The 20,074-nt window shown below is 47.1% G+C and overlaps 1 protein-coding gene across 4 annotated transcripts in view; it reads right to left on the bottom strand.

Moving 5' to 3' along the window:
* Msi2 (musashi RNA binding protein 2) overlaps nt 1–20,074 on the bottom strand; it is a 373,444-nt gene that overhangs the window by 234,773 nt on the left and 118,597 nt on the right. For all 4 annotated transcript variants that reach the window (XM_052195698.1, XM_052195695.1, XM_052195696.1 and 1 more), the window contains exon 6: nt 10,317–10,409. In XM_052195698.1, the coding sequence (XP_052051658.1) occupies nt 10,317–10,409 (93 nt within the window). The remainder of the gene's footprint in view (nt 1–10,316; nt 10,410–20,074) is intronic.

The raw sequence follows: 20,074 nt of genomic DNA, 5'->3' as shown, positions 1-20,074 counted from the left end.
GAACTCAGAAATCCGCCTGCCTCTGCCTCCCAGAGTGCTGGGATTACAGGTGTGCGCCCGGCTCCAGATGATATTCTTTACCCCAACAAAAGGCTTAATTATTCAAAAAAGTTAAATGAGTTCATCCATGGGGAACAACTATAAAAATTCCTCCTTGGCCCTCGACAAATCCTGTGTCCTCCACAAATGGTGGAGCCATCTGAAGGTCTCGGTCAAGAACTAGAAGCACAGAGGTGGCTGGACTGAATGCAGGGTACGCCACATCACAACTATACAATACCATGTGGATGTCATGACATCGCATCACAACCATACAACACCATCTGTATGTCATGAGGATCCAGGGGAACTTCTCAATCTTTGTTTGTCTCCAGGTCTGCTGAAAGAACTAAAGAGTTAAGGTGACCCAAAGGACTGATGAAATTGTGTGTGTGTGTGTGTGTGTGTGTATGTGAGAGAGAGAGAGAGAGAGAGAGAGAGAGAGAGAGAGAGAGAGAGAGAGAGAGAGAGAGAGAGAGAAGCTTGCTCACGCAGACCCCTGTGACCAGAAATGAAGGTGAACATGGCCAGGAACTATTTTCAAGCAAACCAAAGACTATTTTCAATAAGAACCAAACTTGTGGCCTCTGTACCATAATATTTATTCTATATGACAAGTTTTTTGTTTGTTTTTCAAGACAGGGTTTCTCTGTATAGCAGTGGCTGTCCTGGAATTTGCTCTGTAGGCCTTGAACTCACAGAGCTCCTCCTGCTTCTGCCTCCTGAGTGCTAGAATGAAAGGTGTGTACCAACACCATCTGGCCTATATAACAAATTTTACGAATAGTTATACAGTAATGGTTAGCAGGCCTTGGCTGTAGACCAGTTGCAGACTGCTTGCCTAGCATGCCCAAGGTCCTGAGTTCAAATCCCAGCACCACTTAGGACCAAGTGTGGTATATGCCTAAAAACATGCCAGCCGAAAGATCAGAAGTTAGAGGTTATTACTGACAACACAGGGAGTTTGTGGCCAGCCCGGGCTAAAGCTCTTATCTAAAGAGTAGTGCCAGAGGGTATTTACTGGAAGGCATGCCAGATGGCCAGTTGGACATCCCAGCCTTCACCAAGAGTATCACACATGAAGCAAAACTAGAAAAGTGGTGTGTGAAGCTTGGGCCTTCTGGCTGGCTGCTCAGCTCTGAACATATCATTACCCTCTCTCTCTCTCCCAATCTCTCCCCAGCAGTTTAAAACAGGATAATCCTATAGCATGGGGACAATTGACAGGCTAGTAAGGGTTAGAGGCAGACATAACAGGAATCCCTGAATCTGAATGTAACGTCAGTTAAGTTGGAGCAACTGTACTGTTAATAATCCCTCTTTTATTACTAATTTTTTAAAAGAATGTTTTTGCAAAAGATAAATATAAAAAAGAAATCATTGTTTCAAGCCTTGGAAGGCCTGTAGCACATCCTGTCCGAGGCCTTCCACCCTTATGACAGTCCAGAAGAAAGCTGGAAATACAGTCAGAAAGTCTGTCTCTGATCAGTCCACACACTCATTTATTTTTCCTTAAGTGAAAAGCACCTTAAATTGTTTCTTTGAATGCTAACACACCATAAGCAAGTCAGAAAATATTTACCTCTGCCTCCAATTATAAAAGGCCGTTAGCTACCTCAACAACCAAAAATCTCTCATTATAAGTAATCCACTCACAGAAATTGCATCTTCCACAGCAGACCACCTAAAACCACTTCCTGTAAACAAGCTACTCTGCTGGGCTTTTAAATCTAATTAAATCCTCACTTTGCTCTTTAACTACAAGAAGCTCACTTTTCACTGTGCTAGGGCAGAATCATTTTTTATTATTATTATTTCCAGTGGTCACAGAAATAATCCCCAAGCAGGAGCCAAACAGGAACCCAAAAAAGGCACTATGCTCCAAACCCCACCTGCCTATCCTCACTGTCTTCCCTGACGCGTTTTCTCATTGAACGATTTCCGGCCTGGGTTCATACAGGCCTTGTGCTAACTCTCCCCCCAGATGCTGGAATAAATTGAGAAGGTAAAGTGTAAATAGGTGTGAAAGAGAATCCCAGGACACAGTGGAAGGAGGATTTAAATCTTCCTAGGCACGGGATGGGGATCATACCCCAGGAGCCTTTTCACAGTGTAAAAGCATCAAGCAGTGACTTCCCCTCTACTCCTAAGAAGCGCTCCAGTCCGAGGTAAACAGTTACAGCTGGTCATTCTGCCTTTAGCCAGCCCAGGTTTGTAGGGACAAGTCCCTACAACCAGGAATCGGTCGGTAACAAACAGTATCAGGATGGTTGGCTCGCCCCATGCAGCCTCCCACCCTTTCCTCTCAGCCATCTGTCTCCACCCACTCCGGCTGCAACAAGTAATCACCAGCCCTCCACAACAACACACCCTCCATCCAGGTTCCTCCCACAAAGGAGAAAGCGCGGTCGCCCAGGTGGCAGAGAGCATGTGACCTTTAAGTAAATCTGATCCCACTTTGCCATTAGTGATACACTAAAAAGACAACACACCGAGGAAGGAACGGAAGCGGCAGGGCCTAGGACAAGCTCAAGCTCCTATCTATTTTATGCAAAGTTTCCCGGGTGTTCATTAATGCCTGCTTTCCCTCCACCATTTAATCTCTGCTTCCATTTCGTTCTTAGGGGACTGTGACTATTCTAATTCAGCATTTGGATGACTTCATTTCCGCTCAAGTACACCCAGGTCAACTTGGATAGAAAAGAAAGAGGAGGAGAAGAAAAATAATCAGCTAAAAGCTATTAAATATCAGCCGCGAGCCTCGTGATTGGTTTTAAAGGCAGCAGCGAGGTTAGCAACAGTCAGAAATGCAAGGCTCCTGCCTCTTCCTGCGTATTAACATTTTTCCTGGGTCTTTTCACTACCGTGGCTTCGAATGTAAATAAAGCACCTATTGGCAGCCCACTTAGGGGCTAATCCACAGATATGGGGGTCTCTCAAAACACACAGCTGTAAAAACTTACAGGGCAGACACTCAACAAACCGGGCCAGTCTACATAGGCTATTTCTAGGAGGACAAAGAAAGGGGGGAAAGGAGAAGAAAGAAGAAGAAAAAGAAAAGCATGCATGACCCATGTAATGGGTGTCCTATTGATGGGGTGGGGGCGGGGCAGAATCTCTAGATCAATGCTCACTCCGGGGAACAATCGAGATGGACAGCTATGCCAAGTCTAAATGAGCTGTGCTTTCTCTCCCTGAAGAACCACCCCTTGCACCCACTGGCACAAGCCAGGGCCGTGATTTCTGGTGCTTTTTCAGTTCCCACTGAAAACCGTCTTGGGAGAGAAAGCTTTGCTTTCTCATGCTAACAACTCCTTTGTAAGTGACCTCTTCAGAGGCCTCCAGGAGGACTCTGGGAAGGTGAGCCCCCTGGAAGCCCCCCACCCCCACCCCCACTACAGGCCTCATTAACTCCTTTGCTACCAGGAGCTCCCTGGTCCTGCCTTCTTTCAAATGAACTATAAAACTGAACCCTGCAGGGGCCGAGTAAAGCAACAACAGATGAGGTCTTGTTCCTTTACCTAGGATGCAAATGAACGTGGCGTATGATTAACATAATCTCAAAGTTTGCCCAGCTTGGAACCCAGAAGGCATGGGGATATTTTTCTATTTGTATATTTTAAAACACTGTTAACAGTGCAATGATAATGTCTGATGCCTTCGCCTAACGGCTGGCTATATTTTGTACACTAAGAGGGAAATGGGACGCCTTCCTGGAAACCTTCTGTCTATTTTAGGAATTCTTGTTTGAAGCAAAAACACGAAGATTTAGGAGAAGAGAGGCTAGGGAGCTGAATCTATTTCTAACTCCGCTGGCCAGAGCAGAAGCAAAGTTGGGAGGCTGAGGGGAGCAGGAAGACTCAAGACTTTTGAGCCCAGGAAGGATTTACAGCCCAGCACACCGACCTTGTTAACTGGTGGTGACGCTGTCTGCCACCGGGGCCTAAATGGTGGATGGGGAAGCGAGGCAGCATTTTGCTGTCCACTTACAGAAGGCTGTCCCCTTTCCTTCTCCATAAAATGTGTTTCTGAAAGGAGAGATTAACTTAAACCAGACGGAGGACAGGAATGACCGACATGGGGACAAGGTTGGCTTTGCACCAGGCTATCGCAGGAAGTGAGCTTAAAATTCCACCGTGGCTCGCCAGTGAGGCGGGAATTCGCCTTCCTGGCCCCACTTACAAGCCAAGACAGTCTACAGTCTACGGAACACTCCAGGCTCTGGAAGATGCCAAGCAGGTGAGTAAGGAGCCCCGCCCCCCCCAGCCAGCCCACCTGCACAAACCACTTCAGAGGACGAAGGCCCCCACAGGAGCATTGACAGCCACAAAGGACACACACGGATTTTTGCTTTCCAAGCTACTTCTGAGGGAATCACACACTTCACAGAGCTGTTTATCCGTGTCACACATTTGGGAGTGATAAAAATCTACCCCAGGATCAGAGTCCACTTCCAGGAATACGGCAACTTGCCTTTTTGTTTCTCATAAATCCCTTGTTTTTCCAATTTCAAAGGCTTTATGTGGGGTTGTGTGTGTGTTTCTTCTAGGTACGACTCTCCTCACACTTTCTGAATCAAAAGGAATCCAAACAGAGGCCACAGCCACACTTCCATATACCTACCTACAGCCTGGGGCTAAAAAAACAGGGACCAGGTTTACAGGCTCAAAATATGCACCTGCCAGAAGCCCACATCAGTTCAGAATCAGAATAAAGGAGGAGATCCCTATGTGAAAAAACCAGTTCATTCTGGTTTCCAACTGTTCCTCCTATGAAGTTTTCTTTTTTCTTTCTTTTTTCAATTTATTTATTTATTTATTTATTTGTTTGTTTGTTTGTTTTGTTTTGTTTTTTTACAAGACAGGGTTTCTCTGTATAGCCCTGGCTGTCCTCAAACTCAGAAATCCACCTGCCTCTGCCTCCCAAGAGCTGGGATTAAAGGCGTGCGCCGCCGCCGCCACCACCACCACCACCCAGCACCTATTAAGTTTTCAAACATCACTCTTTGGAGCCTTAGCTAACTTTCTCAGTCCCTCACACAGCCCAGCTCCTGCAGAGGGTGCTAAGAACCCCCCACCTTCTTTCCAGAGAGCTCCCTTCCCTGGGAGCTGGGAAGCCATAACTTCCCAGACCTCATCCTTTTTTGCTGTCTCTGGCCCTCACCATCACCACGACCAGCTGGCCCACGAAGGGGTTAAGGCCCTCATATCAAACCACAGACTCAGGCCCAGGCCCAGAAGGGACATGGGAACCAGGGCAGCGGGTGATAAAGGCTGGATTGTAATAGCCCACTGGATTGGAAATGACTTGTAGGCCTAATGAAACAGAACGTTGGCAGTAAGACAGAATGAAAGGAAAGAGACAATGGACAGCAAGACAAAGGGTGCAGAGTCGGTTCAGCTCAGCAAAATGAGCTCACTTTGTTGTTGGGGAAAGCCAAAGCCGATTAGGATAAACCAATGACTAAGCATAAGTCTTCCAAACTAATTACACAGCTCGCCCTGTGGAGTATAATTGGAAGCCTCCATGGCTCTCACTGGAGTACCGGAAAGTCAGCATCACCTAGCGAGCCGAGGCGAGCAGAGCTGGGCCCTGGAGCTGCCCTGGTGGTACCTGGGGAGCAGCTGAGAAGTGTGACACTTTCTGCTCCATCCAGGACAAGGCAGAGGGGTCAACTCTGCTTCAAGTCCTCTTTGATCAAATCCCTAGCATGAATGTAAGTAAGAGAATGGAACTTGAAGGAGGGGCCCAAAGCGGAATAGGGAGAGGAGGAGGAGGAGGAGGAGGAGGAGGAGGAGGAGGAGGAGGAGGAGGAGGAGGAGGAAGAGGGAGGGAACCCATGTGCGTGGAGGGCTTCTGCAGCTCAGGGCACTTTGTTAAGAGATGGGCTCTTTGAAGTGGTTCTGCTACAACATTATCAGAGCATCAGTCATCTGCCAGCCTTTGGAATGGTCTATATACATCATTGCTGTATGTATGAAATCACGAACACAGATAATGTCCACCAAAAAACCAAGGCAGTTAAATAAATTACTGGAGATGAGCGGTTTTTGACAAATGAATAAGCCGTGTTCCCTGTGCAGAAGAGTCTGCTGACTGCCAAAGCAGCAGGCAGGGTTTTATCAAGAGTGCAGAGAGCCTAGCTCGTGCCCCAAGGGCCCACCCCGGGCTCTACCCAGCCCGGCTGTGTGAACTTGGGCAAGTTCTTTCCCATCACCCACATCCCATCCTGGAGATGCCATGTGTCTAACCTGACATCCTTGAAAGCACATTTTAAAATGCATTAAAAAGCTCAGCACCAAACACATGTAACTGTAAATCGGATACATCAACATACAGTAAAACCATCTGAAGATGAAAGTTTGAACGTCACGTGTTTTGATCATTCAGACCTTGCCTGGGACAGGAAGACTGAAAGTAACTTACTCAGTTTTTCTGGGTCTTACTCATAGGACGACGATTCCAGCTTATAAATAGTGCCCTTTTCCAAATAAAGAACACAGTCTCCAATCAAGACGCACTATCCCTGCATCACGAATCCCAGAAATAAACTGTAATGTGGTGAAAACTGTTTTGCTTACTACATACCACGCTCGCTACTGTGAGCAATGTATTCTTTTGTTAGTCTATAAATACCTCGGGTTATAATCTATCTACTTCCATTTAGACACCCTTGACAGGACCTTCTCAGCTTAAAGACCAGCATTGGAAATAATTCAGTTCAGGGGTCGAGGAGACAACACACAGGCCAAATCTGGCTCTCTGTTTGTTTTTATAAAGTTTTATTGGAACACAAGCACAGCCATCTGTTTATGTACTGGCTGCAGTTGTTTTCACCCTACAATAGCAGAAGCTACAATAGAGACCATATGGGTTGCAAAGCAATTCACCAGCCTTCACAAATCTGTCAACAGGTTCCCCAGAAGAGAAACTGAGGCCAGAACCAAAGTCTGTCAAGATATTGCTAGAGGCCATCCCGTGGTCAGGCCCAGCCCAGAAACCTTGCCATTCTCCATAGAAGGCACTAGAAACAGCAACCAAGTGGGGAGAGACAGCCATCTAAGTTTGCTGAGTCCTGTGCTGGAGGCTTCATTCCATGATCACGCGTTAATATAAACAAGCCACAGCATTTCTAACTTGGCAGGGGTGTGTGTGTGTAAATCTTTGAGGAAGGTGGGGGGAAGCAGAAAGGGTAGTGAAGCCTCCAGTCTGAGCTATTTAAAGCTGTCTGTGTGTCACGCGTACCCACACCACTCACGGCAATGACATATTTAAACTCTCCTTAGCTCAGCCCCTTGCAAGCAGCCATGCCAATGCCAACTGCCCCTGAAACAAACAGCTGGAGCAGCTGTCACCTCGGGCAAGGTGGGAAAGGGGAAGGCCAGGAAGAGATGGTGACTTAGATCCAAAGTGTAGTGCACCCTGCACGGAGGCCACAGTGAGCTAGAGAGTTCAGACACGGAAGAGAGAAGCAGCAGAGTGGAATTCTGGCTCAAACTTAAACGTCTGTAGTCTATACTATCCTCCCAAGCAAGGAGCCTACCCAACACCAACCTGGGGCACTGTCCTGTGCATACTGAAGCGACACCATGCTTTCCTCTCTTGCCAGCACTAAAACCCCAATACATGCAAAACACAGGGATGCCACCATCTCCCAGAGAAAAAAAAGTTAAATAAGCAAATGGCCCAACCTGGCATTTGACAGTTCATAGTACTCATTAGGTAATAAACTTATAGTAATTTGCCATTGGCTTCAAGATAGCCCCAAATGACCTCACACAAGCGCAAGCGCATGTGTGTGTGTGTGTGTGTGTGTGTGTGTGCACGCACGCGCGTGGATTGCCTGTGTGCTATAGGCTGCTTTATGCATTAGTATGTACCCTCACAGCCCACCCCACTCCCACCCACCAGAATATCCGCTAAGAAAAGATAAGGTCAGTTTGTCAATTCCCTCCTTCGCAGTGGCAGGTTTTACTCATGGCTTCCAAGGCCTACCAGGACAGTCTCCCTACTTCAACCATTCTGGATTCGAATGAACAATACCAGAATCCTGAGAGGCAGTGAACCCTGCCCAGGGGCCTACACTTGCAACACATCAGACTCCAGCAAACCACAAGTAAGCTCTTCGGAATGCAAGCCCAGATAATATTCAAGCCGATGCACAAAATGAGCTGCTAGCTCGTCAACGGAGAGTGTTACCGGGTTTGATACAGCCAAAAGCCTCCCTAGTCCTTTAATAAAACACTCTGTAAGTTTATGCATCCTGTCAGAATCCCCAAATATTACTGCACGATTAACTGGGCAGCATCCGACCCAGCAAACGCCATGTTAGGGAGGACGGTCTATGACTGCTGCTGAGACAAAGGAACAACTATTCTCAAGATGGTCCTGGAAGCTGTCGTGGCCATGGCAAAAGCTTGCAGAGTGTCCCACTGCTGACCCTCTGGGTCACAACTGTAAGTGCTCATGAGAAACAACAAGAAGAAAGGAAGGAGGGTGGGGGTAGAAGCCCGCCAGCCAGCCCGCCACCCAGCAAGGTTGAGATGTGCAGAAGCGCAGTCTGCAGCAAGTATAAGCCTGTCTAGAATACACTAACAACTCATCTAGGCAGCGGCAATCTCCCTGACATCTGCAAATGGGCCCATGAGATTCCAAGGCAGGTTAGGGCTCGACAAAGAAATCCCACCTCGTGTTTGCAAACACTACCCCTGGACTCGATTTGAAGGCAGAAAGACATCGAAGAAGGCCCACCCTCCAGAGTACAGCGCAAGAACGACTTGTCTCATTTAATTACTTCCAATCCCTCTCCCTAGGCGGAGGTAGGGTGGGGGTAGTGGTGGGGATGAGGGAGAGCAGTGATGGTTACCTCCCCCTAGTGCCATAAATCACTCTCAGAAAGAGCAGCCCTATAACTCTGGTGGTCGGTGGGTATCAGTACACCTAGCTTTCCCTGTGAGTCGCCCAGAATGAATCAGCCCCCAGATGGGAAGGAAGGCCAGGAGGACTGTGAGGAAGGCTCCTTTTGAAAGCTTCCTGGGTGGACAATTCCAAGCCATATCAAAAGCATAGCTAAACTGGAAGAGGCTGGTTTCTCCTTGTTGCATGATCTCCCATCCATGCAGAAATTGATTAATACAAGAGAGAGGAGAGCGGGGAAGATCTTCAATTCAAAGCTAAATAAAGGTCATGGCCCTCGACTCAGGCAGTGGCTCATGAAGCGACACAAACAGTGATTAAGTCATGGCTGTCCACTGCCCTGGGCAAGCAAAGAAAACACAGAACCTTCAGGCCAGCTAGTGGGTGGCAGTATCCTGATCCAGTCCTATGCCATTGTGGGAGTAAAGGAATAAGAGCTCAGAGTGGGTACTGTGCGCCTTCCCAGGGTACCACAGAGCTCTGCTGTGTCAGCCTTTCAACAGGGAAGACACAGACCTCTGATGGAAGGAGCCGATCCCATGTGTGGGCTCCCATGACAACACGTACAATTACTCAAAAGAAGCAGGAGCTGAAGAGCCAGCTCAGCCACTCACCTGCCAACCTCCTTTAGATCTATGGCTTCTGTGGGAGCTAGAGAAAGGAGGCCACACAAAGGCCAACACAGGGCAGCATGACATCTGAGGAGATTGCTACTGCCTCTCTTTCACCCACTAGAAAGCAGCTGACAAACCCTCCGCCCACAGATGTGCATCTCCCATGTCCGTCTATCCATCCCCCGCACCTTCTCGCCCTCCATTTCCTGACCAAGGACTCCTAGCCCTGACAGCAGACCCCAGGGCATCCGTTGGCTACTGTCTCCTCGGCACTCAGGTCAGAAGGATGATGGGTAAGCCAACAAGTCTCCTTGGGCACTTAACAGGGGACTGCTCTGTTGCCAAGAGGCCCCAGAGATCCTCATTTCTGAATGTCATTTTCCAGAAAGACAAGAAAGGAGGAATCCCAGCATGGGCCCACAGGCCTTTACCTCTCACAGCTTCTGTGGGTGTCTGTGCCCTGTGAGTCACAGTCCCACATCCTTCCCCAGTCCTGGCCCCATGTGGCTGGCAAATGACAGCAAAACAGTACTGAAAGGCCACTCTGTGTGCTCCTGGAGGCACACAAGGCACCATGCCAACCATAAGCCAGACTCTTCCACTGCAGCTCCTGGAACTGCACATAAATACTGATGGGGAGGATCAAGACCCCATTCTAGAAGCTGTGGCTATAGCAGAGTCCTAGGCAACCGCACCCGAGGATCCACCTACACCGGTGGATGGGTACCGTCCATGTGCAGCACCTACCTTGCCAAACTGCTCGAAATACTGCTTTACATCTTCCACTACTGTGTTCGCAGACAATCCTCCCACGAATATTTTCTTTGTTCTTGTGACCATCTGTAAGAGATGACAAGTGGAACGGGCGGGTTAACTGGGTTATCAGAAGCAGGGCTTCAACAAGCCTTGCTCTATATTCTTCCAGGAAGGCAGTTTGCAACCTGTGCTAGCCTCGTTCGTGGACTAGACCATTAGAGAGTTAAGGATGCTGGAGTCAGCCACTCTGCATATCTTAAGCATCTAGCCTGCCAGAGCAGACTGGAACATCTTGACAGCACAGGGGCCCCCAGGACCTCTGTGGCCACAAAACATGGCCTCATTAGCATATAGTGAAAAATCCCAAAGCAGGCTATTTTAAAATCTAAGAGACACAAACGAAACACAGCTAAAAACACAAAGTAGCCAAAACCCTGTCAATTAAGATCACATGCCCACAAAGATGTGGGCAATAGAAATTGCTCTTGATAGTTTTTTTGGTTGTTGTTGTTTTTTTTTTTTTTTTAAGTTGGATGTGTAGAAAAGGGGGTAGAATTGGCAAGAGTTGTGGGATGGGGTATACCCATGATCAAAGCAAAAAACTAATAAACCGGTTTTTAAGTGAATAAATACATAAGGACTATGGATAGCTCTTGTTTCAAATGCTCAAGGCCCTGGCTCAATCCCCAGTACTTTAAAAAAAAAATTGCACACACGATCGAACGAGGTGTGGACTTTCTCTGCCCAGCTACTCTCACGCTGTCTATGCCTGCAGCTAAGACAGGTGCTGACCCTGCACTTAAGGACCACCCTGCAAGCTCTGCCCTCTGGATTGCCTGCGGTTCACCTGGATCAATCCTATGGCCGTCCCAGGAATCCCCAGGTTTCCACACATTTATTCTCACAGGTCTTTCTCCCTGGAATGCCTCTCTCCACTCCCAGATCTTCCCATGGCAAGTTGCAACAATCTTACAACTTTCCATGACCTTCTTCTAACTCCAAAATATCCATCTGCTGTCCCAGCCAACCTGATGTCAGTCTCACCTCCTCTGAAGTCACCCAACACAGCTCATACACACTAGGCCATGATTCACACTAAACCACTTTCTCCTTCAAATGTTCAAGCTCTGATTCTGCAGGACCTCTACAACACCAGCAGGGCTGGGCAGACAGAAGCTAACACAGAGGTTCAGTGAGCCCAAATACGGCCCACATCCTAGACTCCCATCAGTATCAAAAGAAAGGAAGAAGAAAGCCACATTATATAAACTACTTAGGGCAAGACCAAAAGTCCTGTAAGAGGAATAAACAATCAAGGAAAAGACTTGAGTTTGGAATATGTGTTAGCAGGGATTTGATGTCAAATTTTAAAGCTAAAGGACAGATACGGTGGTACACGACTCTAAGCATGACACTCAGGAGGCTGGAGGACGACAGAGTTTGAGACTATATCAGGACTGCATAGCAAGATCCTGTCTCAAAAAAAAGTAAATAAAATAATTAGAAAAAAAACTAACAAAAAGTGGGAAAATCTAGTGGGCAACAAGTATCACTAGTTTGAGTTAAAATAGTAAAAAAAAAAAAAAAAAACCCAAATTAAATTAAATTAAAAAGTGATCCATGCTATTATAGCTGAATGCAGGATAGCGAACAGGTACCACACCTTCCTGGATTGCTGCCACATCTCCACCAGGTCTCTTAAAATAGTCAATGACTGAATGAAAGAACCGAATCATTTACAACAAACCACCCAGGCACTGTACAACCAGGGCACACTGCTGACATGCGGGAACAGAAAAGACACTAGAAATCCAGCTTCGGTGTCTCACTGCACTTGTGACTCCAGATGGGACTCCCTTTCTCCTCCACTCCGCAAGGTGCTCCTCCAGGCCCACAAAGTCCCACCTGCCACCCAACCCTCGTGAGTCTAAGACTGGGTTGCTTGGGTCAGAAAGAGGCTTCCAGATGTCAAGAAGCTGCTGGTGGGCACATAAGCCACGTGGCCAATGGCTGGCCACAAACTAGAGCACCGAATGGGCTGTGGTTTCAAGTGGATGCTGTCCTAATGGCTGCATTCTGCCAGCTGCTTCTTCCAACTGCATGGGGATGCAATTCATCTAAAACTGGTTTACTGGTTTTCTTCTTCTCCAATGACTAAGGTTGAGAGGGCCTCACATGCAGGGCTCTTGATGAGTTAGTTGGCTGTGAGCTCTTCTTGCCAGGGGAACACAGAGAAATCCTATCTCAAAAAACCAAAACCAAAAAAGGCAACCAAACAACCAAACAACCAAAAAAGACTATGCTTTAAAAAGAAATCATTGCCGGGCGGTGGTGGCGCACACCTGTAATCCCAGCACTCTGGGAGGCAGAGGCAGATGGATTTCTGAGTTCAAGGCCAGCCTGGTCTACAGAGTGAGTTCCAGGACAGCCAAGGCTACATAGAGAAATCCTGTCTCGAAAACAAAAAAAAAAAAAAAAAAAGAAAAGAAAAGAAAAAAAGAAAAAGCAGGAAAATGAAAAAGGTAACCCAGGCACAATTGTTTATCCTCATGCTCACTCACACTCCTACAGTATTTGTAGGTTGTCGTGCTATAAGCAAGTCTCTCCACTTAACTGACCGGAAACCTCAATCAAGCCAATAGGAAATCCCCGCCCCCTCAAGCTGCATTCAGCCATAACAACGAGCAAAGCTGACTACCATGGGCCCTCTTCAGATTTCAGTTTCTTCCTTTACTTACTAATGGTCAAATTCAACTAACCTAACTCCCCTAATGTATTCATTCAACAGACCCATTACGTGCTGGGCACGGGAGCATACACTCTAAGAGAATGTGAATCCAATCCACCGTAAAATGGAGATATAATAATTAGCTTAGCACACAAGAACCCATGAGGCCCAAGTTAAATACCATATGCCAAAGAGTCTGGTAGGGCATGCTGAGGATGACAGCTAAACAGTCCCTGTAACTGAGCCCAGAGTCAATTAGTAAATTCATCCTTGACACTTAAAAATAAATGTACAGCAGAAAAACATGCTATACAAATAGCTCCTTGTAAAGAATCAACTCCTACCATCCCATCCTAAACCTCAGTAACTTCAAAAGCACTGTTTAGCATCACCGTATAATATCTGATAATCCTATGATTTAACTTTGGGTTCCTCTCTTTCCCCTTTCTCTTTTTTTTCTTTTCTTTTCTTTTTGTAAACTCCAACCAAGTAATTAAGTATCGGTAAAGAAATGTTAAGATAACCTCAGGCATATCCTAATGGAAGCCTCAAAGCACCTCGAGTGGGATCTTCCATGGATGAAACCCTGTGGCCTCCTCACTGCTCAGAGAAAGGCGACACGGAGCTGAGGCCCTACCTAGATTCCAAACATTCTTGGAAACCCAGAGAAGAAAAACGACCACCCTGTCTTCATCCAAACTACTGGAGCTCAGCAACTGGCTAAATGAAAAGATCTCTTCATCCGCCTTCCACCGTGGCCTGGCAGCTGTGAGCAGACCAAGGCACGAGCCCTAAACACGGAGACAGGCAACCAGCTCTAAATCTACACGGTCTCCCCCAGAAGCCTTAAAAAACCCTTCCCTTTCTGAAAGGATGAGAAAATCCAGGCCCTGGACAATGCATCAAAACATCTGAGTTACTAAAACATCCTCTGTAGGATCCGGCCTAGATAAGCAAGGGCTCCTCTCTCACTCCTCAGCAAACACTAAAAAAGAAACTAGCTTCATTAGAGACTTCCAGACATAAAAAGGCCAAGGGGAAATGTGCTTTAGGAGAGTGGGGCACAGCCAGGGGACAGTGGCCTGTACATCATGACCTCTCCCATCAGGGCCTCTGCAGTGGGTGGGTGGACAATGGGAAGATCTGCTCAGGGAATCTTGACACCATTACCACCAAATGGCCTGTAGACTGCTCTGTGATTTGCATTCTGGTGAGGGATAAGGGAGGCAGAGGACCTGCAATCATAGTCTCGGCCTCTCCCTCTCTCCCTCTTTCTCTCTCCCTCTCCCTCTCCTCTCCTCTCTTTCCCTTCCATTTCCATGGCTACTGAGGAAGGAGGGCAGGAAGCAGAAAGGGCTGGGGTAGTTCAGGCTCCCTGGCAGAATTCAACAGACGTCTTCACATTCACCATAAGCACCGTGCAATGTCTGTGCATAGGTTTGTATTACATGTGTGTGCTCATGTGTAATAAAGCATCCTGGCATGTGCTTAGGGTAGCTCTAGTCTATCCTTGAGTCTCGGCTTCTATTTCCTCAAAACTATCCAGTAGCCAGCCAAACTTTAACCTTCTTCTGACCATGGAAAAGGTGAACAGGAATGCCCTGGTCTCTGGTTCTATGCTCATCTGAGTAATGAGAAATCCTTTTCACCAGTCAGTGAACCACCTGGGTATCTTCCTGTAGCCTGGACATCAGCAGTCTCCACACGGGGGTCTCGAACACTGGCGACTGCACGGCAAGGTGATCAGGAGCTGCAGTTGGCTCCCACTGGGCACTGAGATGGAAAAGCCACTGAGAACTCAAGGCCCAAAATCTCCAGGTAGTTAATCTTAGACTTCAGTCAGTTGGGGGTTTCGATGGAGGACTGCGGGGAACTTTTATATTGAAGTGCTTTACACTGTGGGGGACCCTAGGACCTATTCAAGAGCCCTGTACTCCCCAGGATAAAAAGGAATATATATATATAAGGTTTAGGGTGTCCCTCTGGGAAGATGTGTGTAGGTTGGAGGGTGGGGGGTTGCATGCACTTGTATGCACACAGGAAAGTAGGACATGGTCAGGCTCCCAAGGCCCTGCTGTGAAGTTTTGCATCTAGACCCATAATTTAACTAAACACCAAAGCTCTCCACACACCCCTTGGCGCTACAAAACCCCCAGCATGCATGCCAGTCCTGAAAATTGCTATTTACACGTGGCCTGAGCCAGCTGCTAACTACAGCTGCACAGACGCCCCACCTTCCTGCCTCTGGCTAGAGAACTGGGGTGCTGGGTTGGGATGGATTTTGTTTTTGATTTCAGTAAGTATTTAAAAAAAAAAATCTCTTTTAAAACACTGTGCTTCTATCTGAAATGATCGCTCAGAGTACGGGCCCACTTGTGGGTCTTTTTCTGCAGTCCAGGCTTGGACTTGGGGCAGGCAGTTCTTCTGCCTCAGCCTTCCCAACTGCGGAGACCACAGGCATCAATCATCACGCATGACTACTGCCTGTGGTTCTGCAAAGGGAGATCAATCAAATAGTATGTCATGTGTGTGATGCAAGGTTAGGGAAAAGAACATTTAAGAAGACACGAAGGGGAGGCTAGCTCGAATACTATTGGCCCAAAGATACCAGTGATAGATCACAAAAGCAAAAAGTCCTAATATGTCTTAAACCAAGCAAATGAGAAGGCAGGAAGTGGCTCTCTGATGTCCCTCAGTGGGTTCAGGCTCTGAGAATTCAAATCAACTCTCTTGCTATTATATGTTCTGGAAAAGAGTTCAAAGTCCCCTGGGTAGAAAATATGAACCATTTGTACCATCAAAAGCCTAGGCTCCTCTCCCCCGTGTCCTCTCACCCTGGGGAACTCCATGATAGAGAAAGCCTGGTATGGTTTGAATGCTAGCATGGTATGGGATCCAGTCCATCATCCCCATCACGTATATAGAAAAATCCAGCCCCAGCAAAAAGAATCATCCTTAACTCAAAGGCAAGGTGTGTACAACAGAGGACTCCTTCAGTAGGGCAGACAGGCTCTCTATCCATCAGCCCAAGTGAAAAAGGAGAACACAGCACTCACTGAGTCCAAAGCCAAGGATGGAGACTCCACATGGAGTCCATGGCAGAGTTTCCTCTACATTTGAGAATTTGACTCAACTTATACTAACCTTGGCTGGCCTGGAACTCACTCATGTAGACCTGGCTGACTCAAGAGATCTATCTGCCTCTGCCTCACCAGTGCTGGGATTAGAAGTATCCATCACTACCATTCCCAGTTCCCCAGAGTTTTTCCACCCTTCCTTTACATTCACCACACCAAAATACTATTCTTGCCATCACCACCATCAATATTTCTAGGGTCTGGGTAGAAAACAGGCTGGTGGACAAAACAGGGTCCCTCCAAAATCTGTGTCTACCCAGGGCCTCAGAGCCTGACTTTACTTAGAAAGAATGTATCTCCAATTGTGACCATAAAGCTCCTTCTGTGCTAAAATCTTGGATGTGAGTGGGTTCTCAGTGCAGTGACTGCTGCCCTTACTGTGAAGAGGCTACAGAGGAAACAGGTGGCTGTATGAAGAAGGGGGGAGTAAGCATCGTACCTGCAGGGACCAGAAGCCCGGGCAAAGACACCTCTGGGATGCCACCCCAAGATCAGGCTTTGATTTTTTTTATAATTTTTTTATTTTTATTTAATATGCATTGGTGTTTTGCTGGCATGTATGTCTGGGTGAGGTTGCCAGGTCCTCTTGGAACTGGAGTTATAGACAGTTGTGAGCTGCCATGTGGATGCTGAGATTTGAATCTGGGTCCTCTGGATTAAACAGCCAATGCCCTCAACTGATGAGCCATTCTTCCAGCCCTAAAGATCAAACTTCTATACTGCAAGCAAATGCATTTCTGTTGTTTTTAAACCACCTATACATAGTCTGTTTAGACACACACACATACACACAAACAGGCACGCCTATATACCCTAAGACAAAGGTCCACTCAGGAAAGGTCTGGGGTACTCCTTCTCCATCCTCTAATTTGTGTGACCACCAATCCTCCCATTTGTGTGACCATCTAAAGGAGAGCAGGGTGCCATCTCCAAAGGAAAACAGGGTAAACCCACAGATAGCATCTATCAAAGGTGCCTGATCGGATGGTGGTAGAGGGACGGCAGAACCCAGGATTATAAGGAAGGCAACCCAGGCTCTGAGCAGGGAGGCCAATTCCTGGAGAAGGCCCATGAGAAAGAAAGAAGGTACAGCATCTGCAACTGGGAAGACTGCTATCACACAGGAGAAAGGTTCTTGTGCTCAAAGGAAAGCCCTCTCGGGGTGTCCCTTTCCATGCACAGAGCTCTCTGTGGGCCTGGTCTGGTCTCTGCCCTTTCCACAAGGTACCTTAGAAAGGCCTCATGCAGTCCAACAACAGGTCTCAGCCTCTCTTTCCAGCTAAGGACACGAGGCACCTAGTGCCAATGCGGAGTCAGAACCCTTCCCCCTCCATTCACAGAAGTCTCTGCTCCTTCATTTGTGATGTTGACTTATTTTTCCCCCTGAGGGCACCATAAGAAACCAGTCTGACTCTTGGCCCTTCTAATTTTAAAACTTAAGATGCAAAAATGACACGGTAGTTTCTGCTGGTTCTGCTGTCTTGCAAAACTGGCTGGCTAACCTTCCAGGCAACTCCAATCTTAGGTCCATACTCAAAAGAGTCTAAAGCACCCTTCCAACCAAAAACTTTCACACACATATTGGTGGAAGCCTCAAAACGAAGGCCCAAATGTCGGCCAATGCATGGGTAGACAAAATGACAGGATGGCATTTGGCAGGAAGAACAGAGCAATGACAGAGGTGGCCCACAAGAGTCTTGAAATCCTCATACTAAATAAAAGACAGTCATTGTCATAGACCACATACAGGAGACTCCATGCACGAGCTTCTGTAATGGGGAACGTGATAGGGGCATACGGTAGACTGAGGGGAAGGGAAGTCAGAAAAAACAGTGGTGGCCAAAAAAGAGTTCAGGATTTCACTCTGAAAATTATGTAAAGTTGATTGTGGAGGTGGGTGGTGGGTAGGAGTATTTGTCTGTGAATATACTTTAAACTGCTGAGTCGTTTGTCTCAACATTCAATTTGCATGGTATCTGAATCCTTCTCAGTAGAACTGTTCAAAGTCAAGTCTGAGGGATCCCTAATCAGAGAACCTGAATGCAGACAGGCTAGAATCAACCCAAGCACCCAAGGAAGTGCTCTCTGTGCTCCCCAAGCACCCAAGGAAGTGCTCTCCATGTGCTCCCTTCTGCTTTGTCCTCATTTAGTTGCACGTGCCTCAAGTCACACCCACAGTTAGGTACCCAGAGGGAAAAGTGTAAGTAACAATGTTTTATATTGCCTATTTCAGAAATTAATTTAACTTCAGGAGGAACTAATTACAAAAACAACCACTAATGTTTCTGTGCTCTCTCTCCCTCCCTGCCTAGAAAGACCTGCCAGAGAGCGCTAGGGTTCAAGCTACAGTTTGGCATTCCCTCTAAATAGCTTTAAAATTGGAAGGGGGAAAAATAGCCTTCATCTATATGGGGTTAGAATATAATTTACACGCAATTATACAACACAGTCAGGTTACATTACCTCTGATTAAAACAACAGTAGCTCAGTAACACGAGGAAGTGATCTCATAATGCAATGATGAGAATGCTTTCCTGGGGCATTCGTATACCCCACCCTCATTCCCAGAAACCCTAGGACAGCAAGGCTCCCTCCCAGACTCATTTTAAAAAATACTACTTCCTCTTACTCCTCACCCCCCTTGGGGGGGGGGAGCAGCAGCTGCAGGGGTGACCTGTCCACAGATCATATCTGAGAGTAATATCCTAGACAGTGGCATTGAATCAGACTGGGCTGCGGGCCGTAACAGAAAAGGCAGGGAGCAGAGTATTGCTTTGGAGAAGCACAGGAAATTAAGGAGCGTGATCCACACATCAACTGATGCTGAGCGAGGTGGCTGGCTGGTCCTTACCCTGCCACAGGCATCCAAGCTGCTCAGTACCCACAGACAGCTGCGCCATCCTTGGGAACTTCCCCCACCCCCACAGACCCCCAATACTGTTCCTCCAGTTTGGACTCCCTGTGATGAAGGCACCTGAACTTCCTCCTGTGTTCCAACAATGACCAATGCATTTCTGTAATTAAAACCCATCGTCTTTGAAGCTGTGTGGCGTTAGACTACATCAGACAAGGACTACACCCTTTACTGTGGTGAACCAGCAAGGAAGCTGCACCTGCCTGCCTAGCAAAGAAGAGGCCCCTCCAGAGCCCCAGCTAGGCAGCCAAAGGCAGCTCTTCATAAGCCACTGGGAAGAGTGGGAGAAGAGAAACCAGAAAGATGGCAGACTGCTATAAACCCCTCCTGGGACCTGTGCTCATGGTTCCCTCTGTGCCCACCCAAAAAGAAATCCTTCTAAATATGCCCAGTGTAGTAGCACAGACTACACACTGTTGTAGTGAGTCTGCAACAGTAAGAACAAGTTTAAACTACCACAGTCTACTCATACTTGCCTTTCTAAGCACACCCCTGTATAGTATATACAAGGACGAATGAAGTTCCCTAATAGCTCTGAACTTCACTTTCCCTTCTATCAAATGGGTATAAGACCCTAGCCTTAATAATACAAGTTGAGACCACCTATTACTATGAAATTACAACTGAGCACACACACACACACACACACACACACACACACAGGAGAGGGCAGAGAGAGAAATTAATTGATTGATGATTAATTGACTTTTTTTTTTTGCTTCCTCTAACAATAATGTTAAGGAAAAACTACCTCCTACCTGAGCCTGCATATATAAACAGCCTCCCTGAGATCTATCTTCCCCGCATCGTCTCTCTGCTCTGGTCTCTCAGTGTCTATTCTAGGGTCCAAACTGAGCAATGTCAGAAGCTCTCCTGGCTGGAAGCTGGACCATATACAAGTATCAGGATGTACTAACACACAGCCATGGTAAGCTCAGAAGATCCCTTTCTGTTTCCCAAATAACTTTCT

The sequence above is a fragment of the Apodemus sylvaticus genome, chromosome 10, assembly GCF_947179515.1.
Source record: "Apodemus sylvaticus chromosome 10, mApoSyl1.1, whole genome shotgun sequence".
Classification (NCBI taxonomy): domain Eukaryota; kingdom Metazoa; phylum Chordata; class Mammalia; order Rodentia; family Muridae; genus Apodemus; species Apodemus sylvaticus.
Note: the sequence above shows the minus strand (reverse complement) of the source record. Positions and strands in the feature narration are given on the sequence as shown.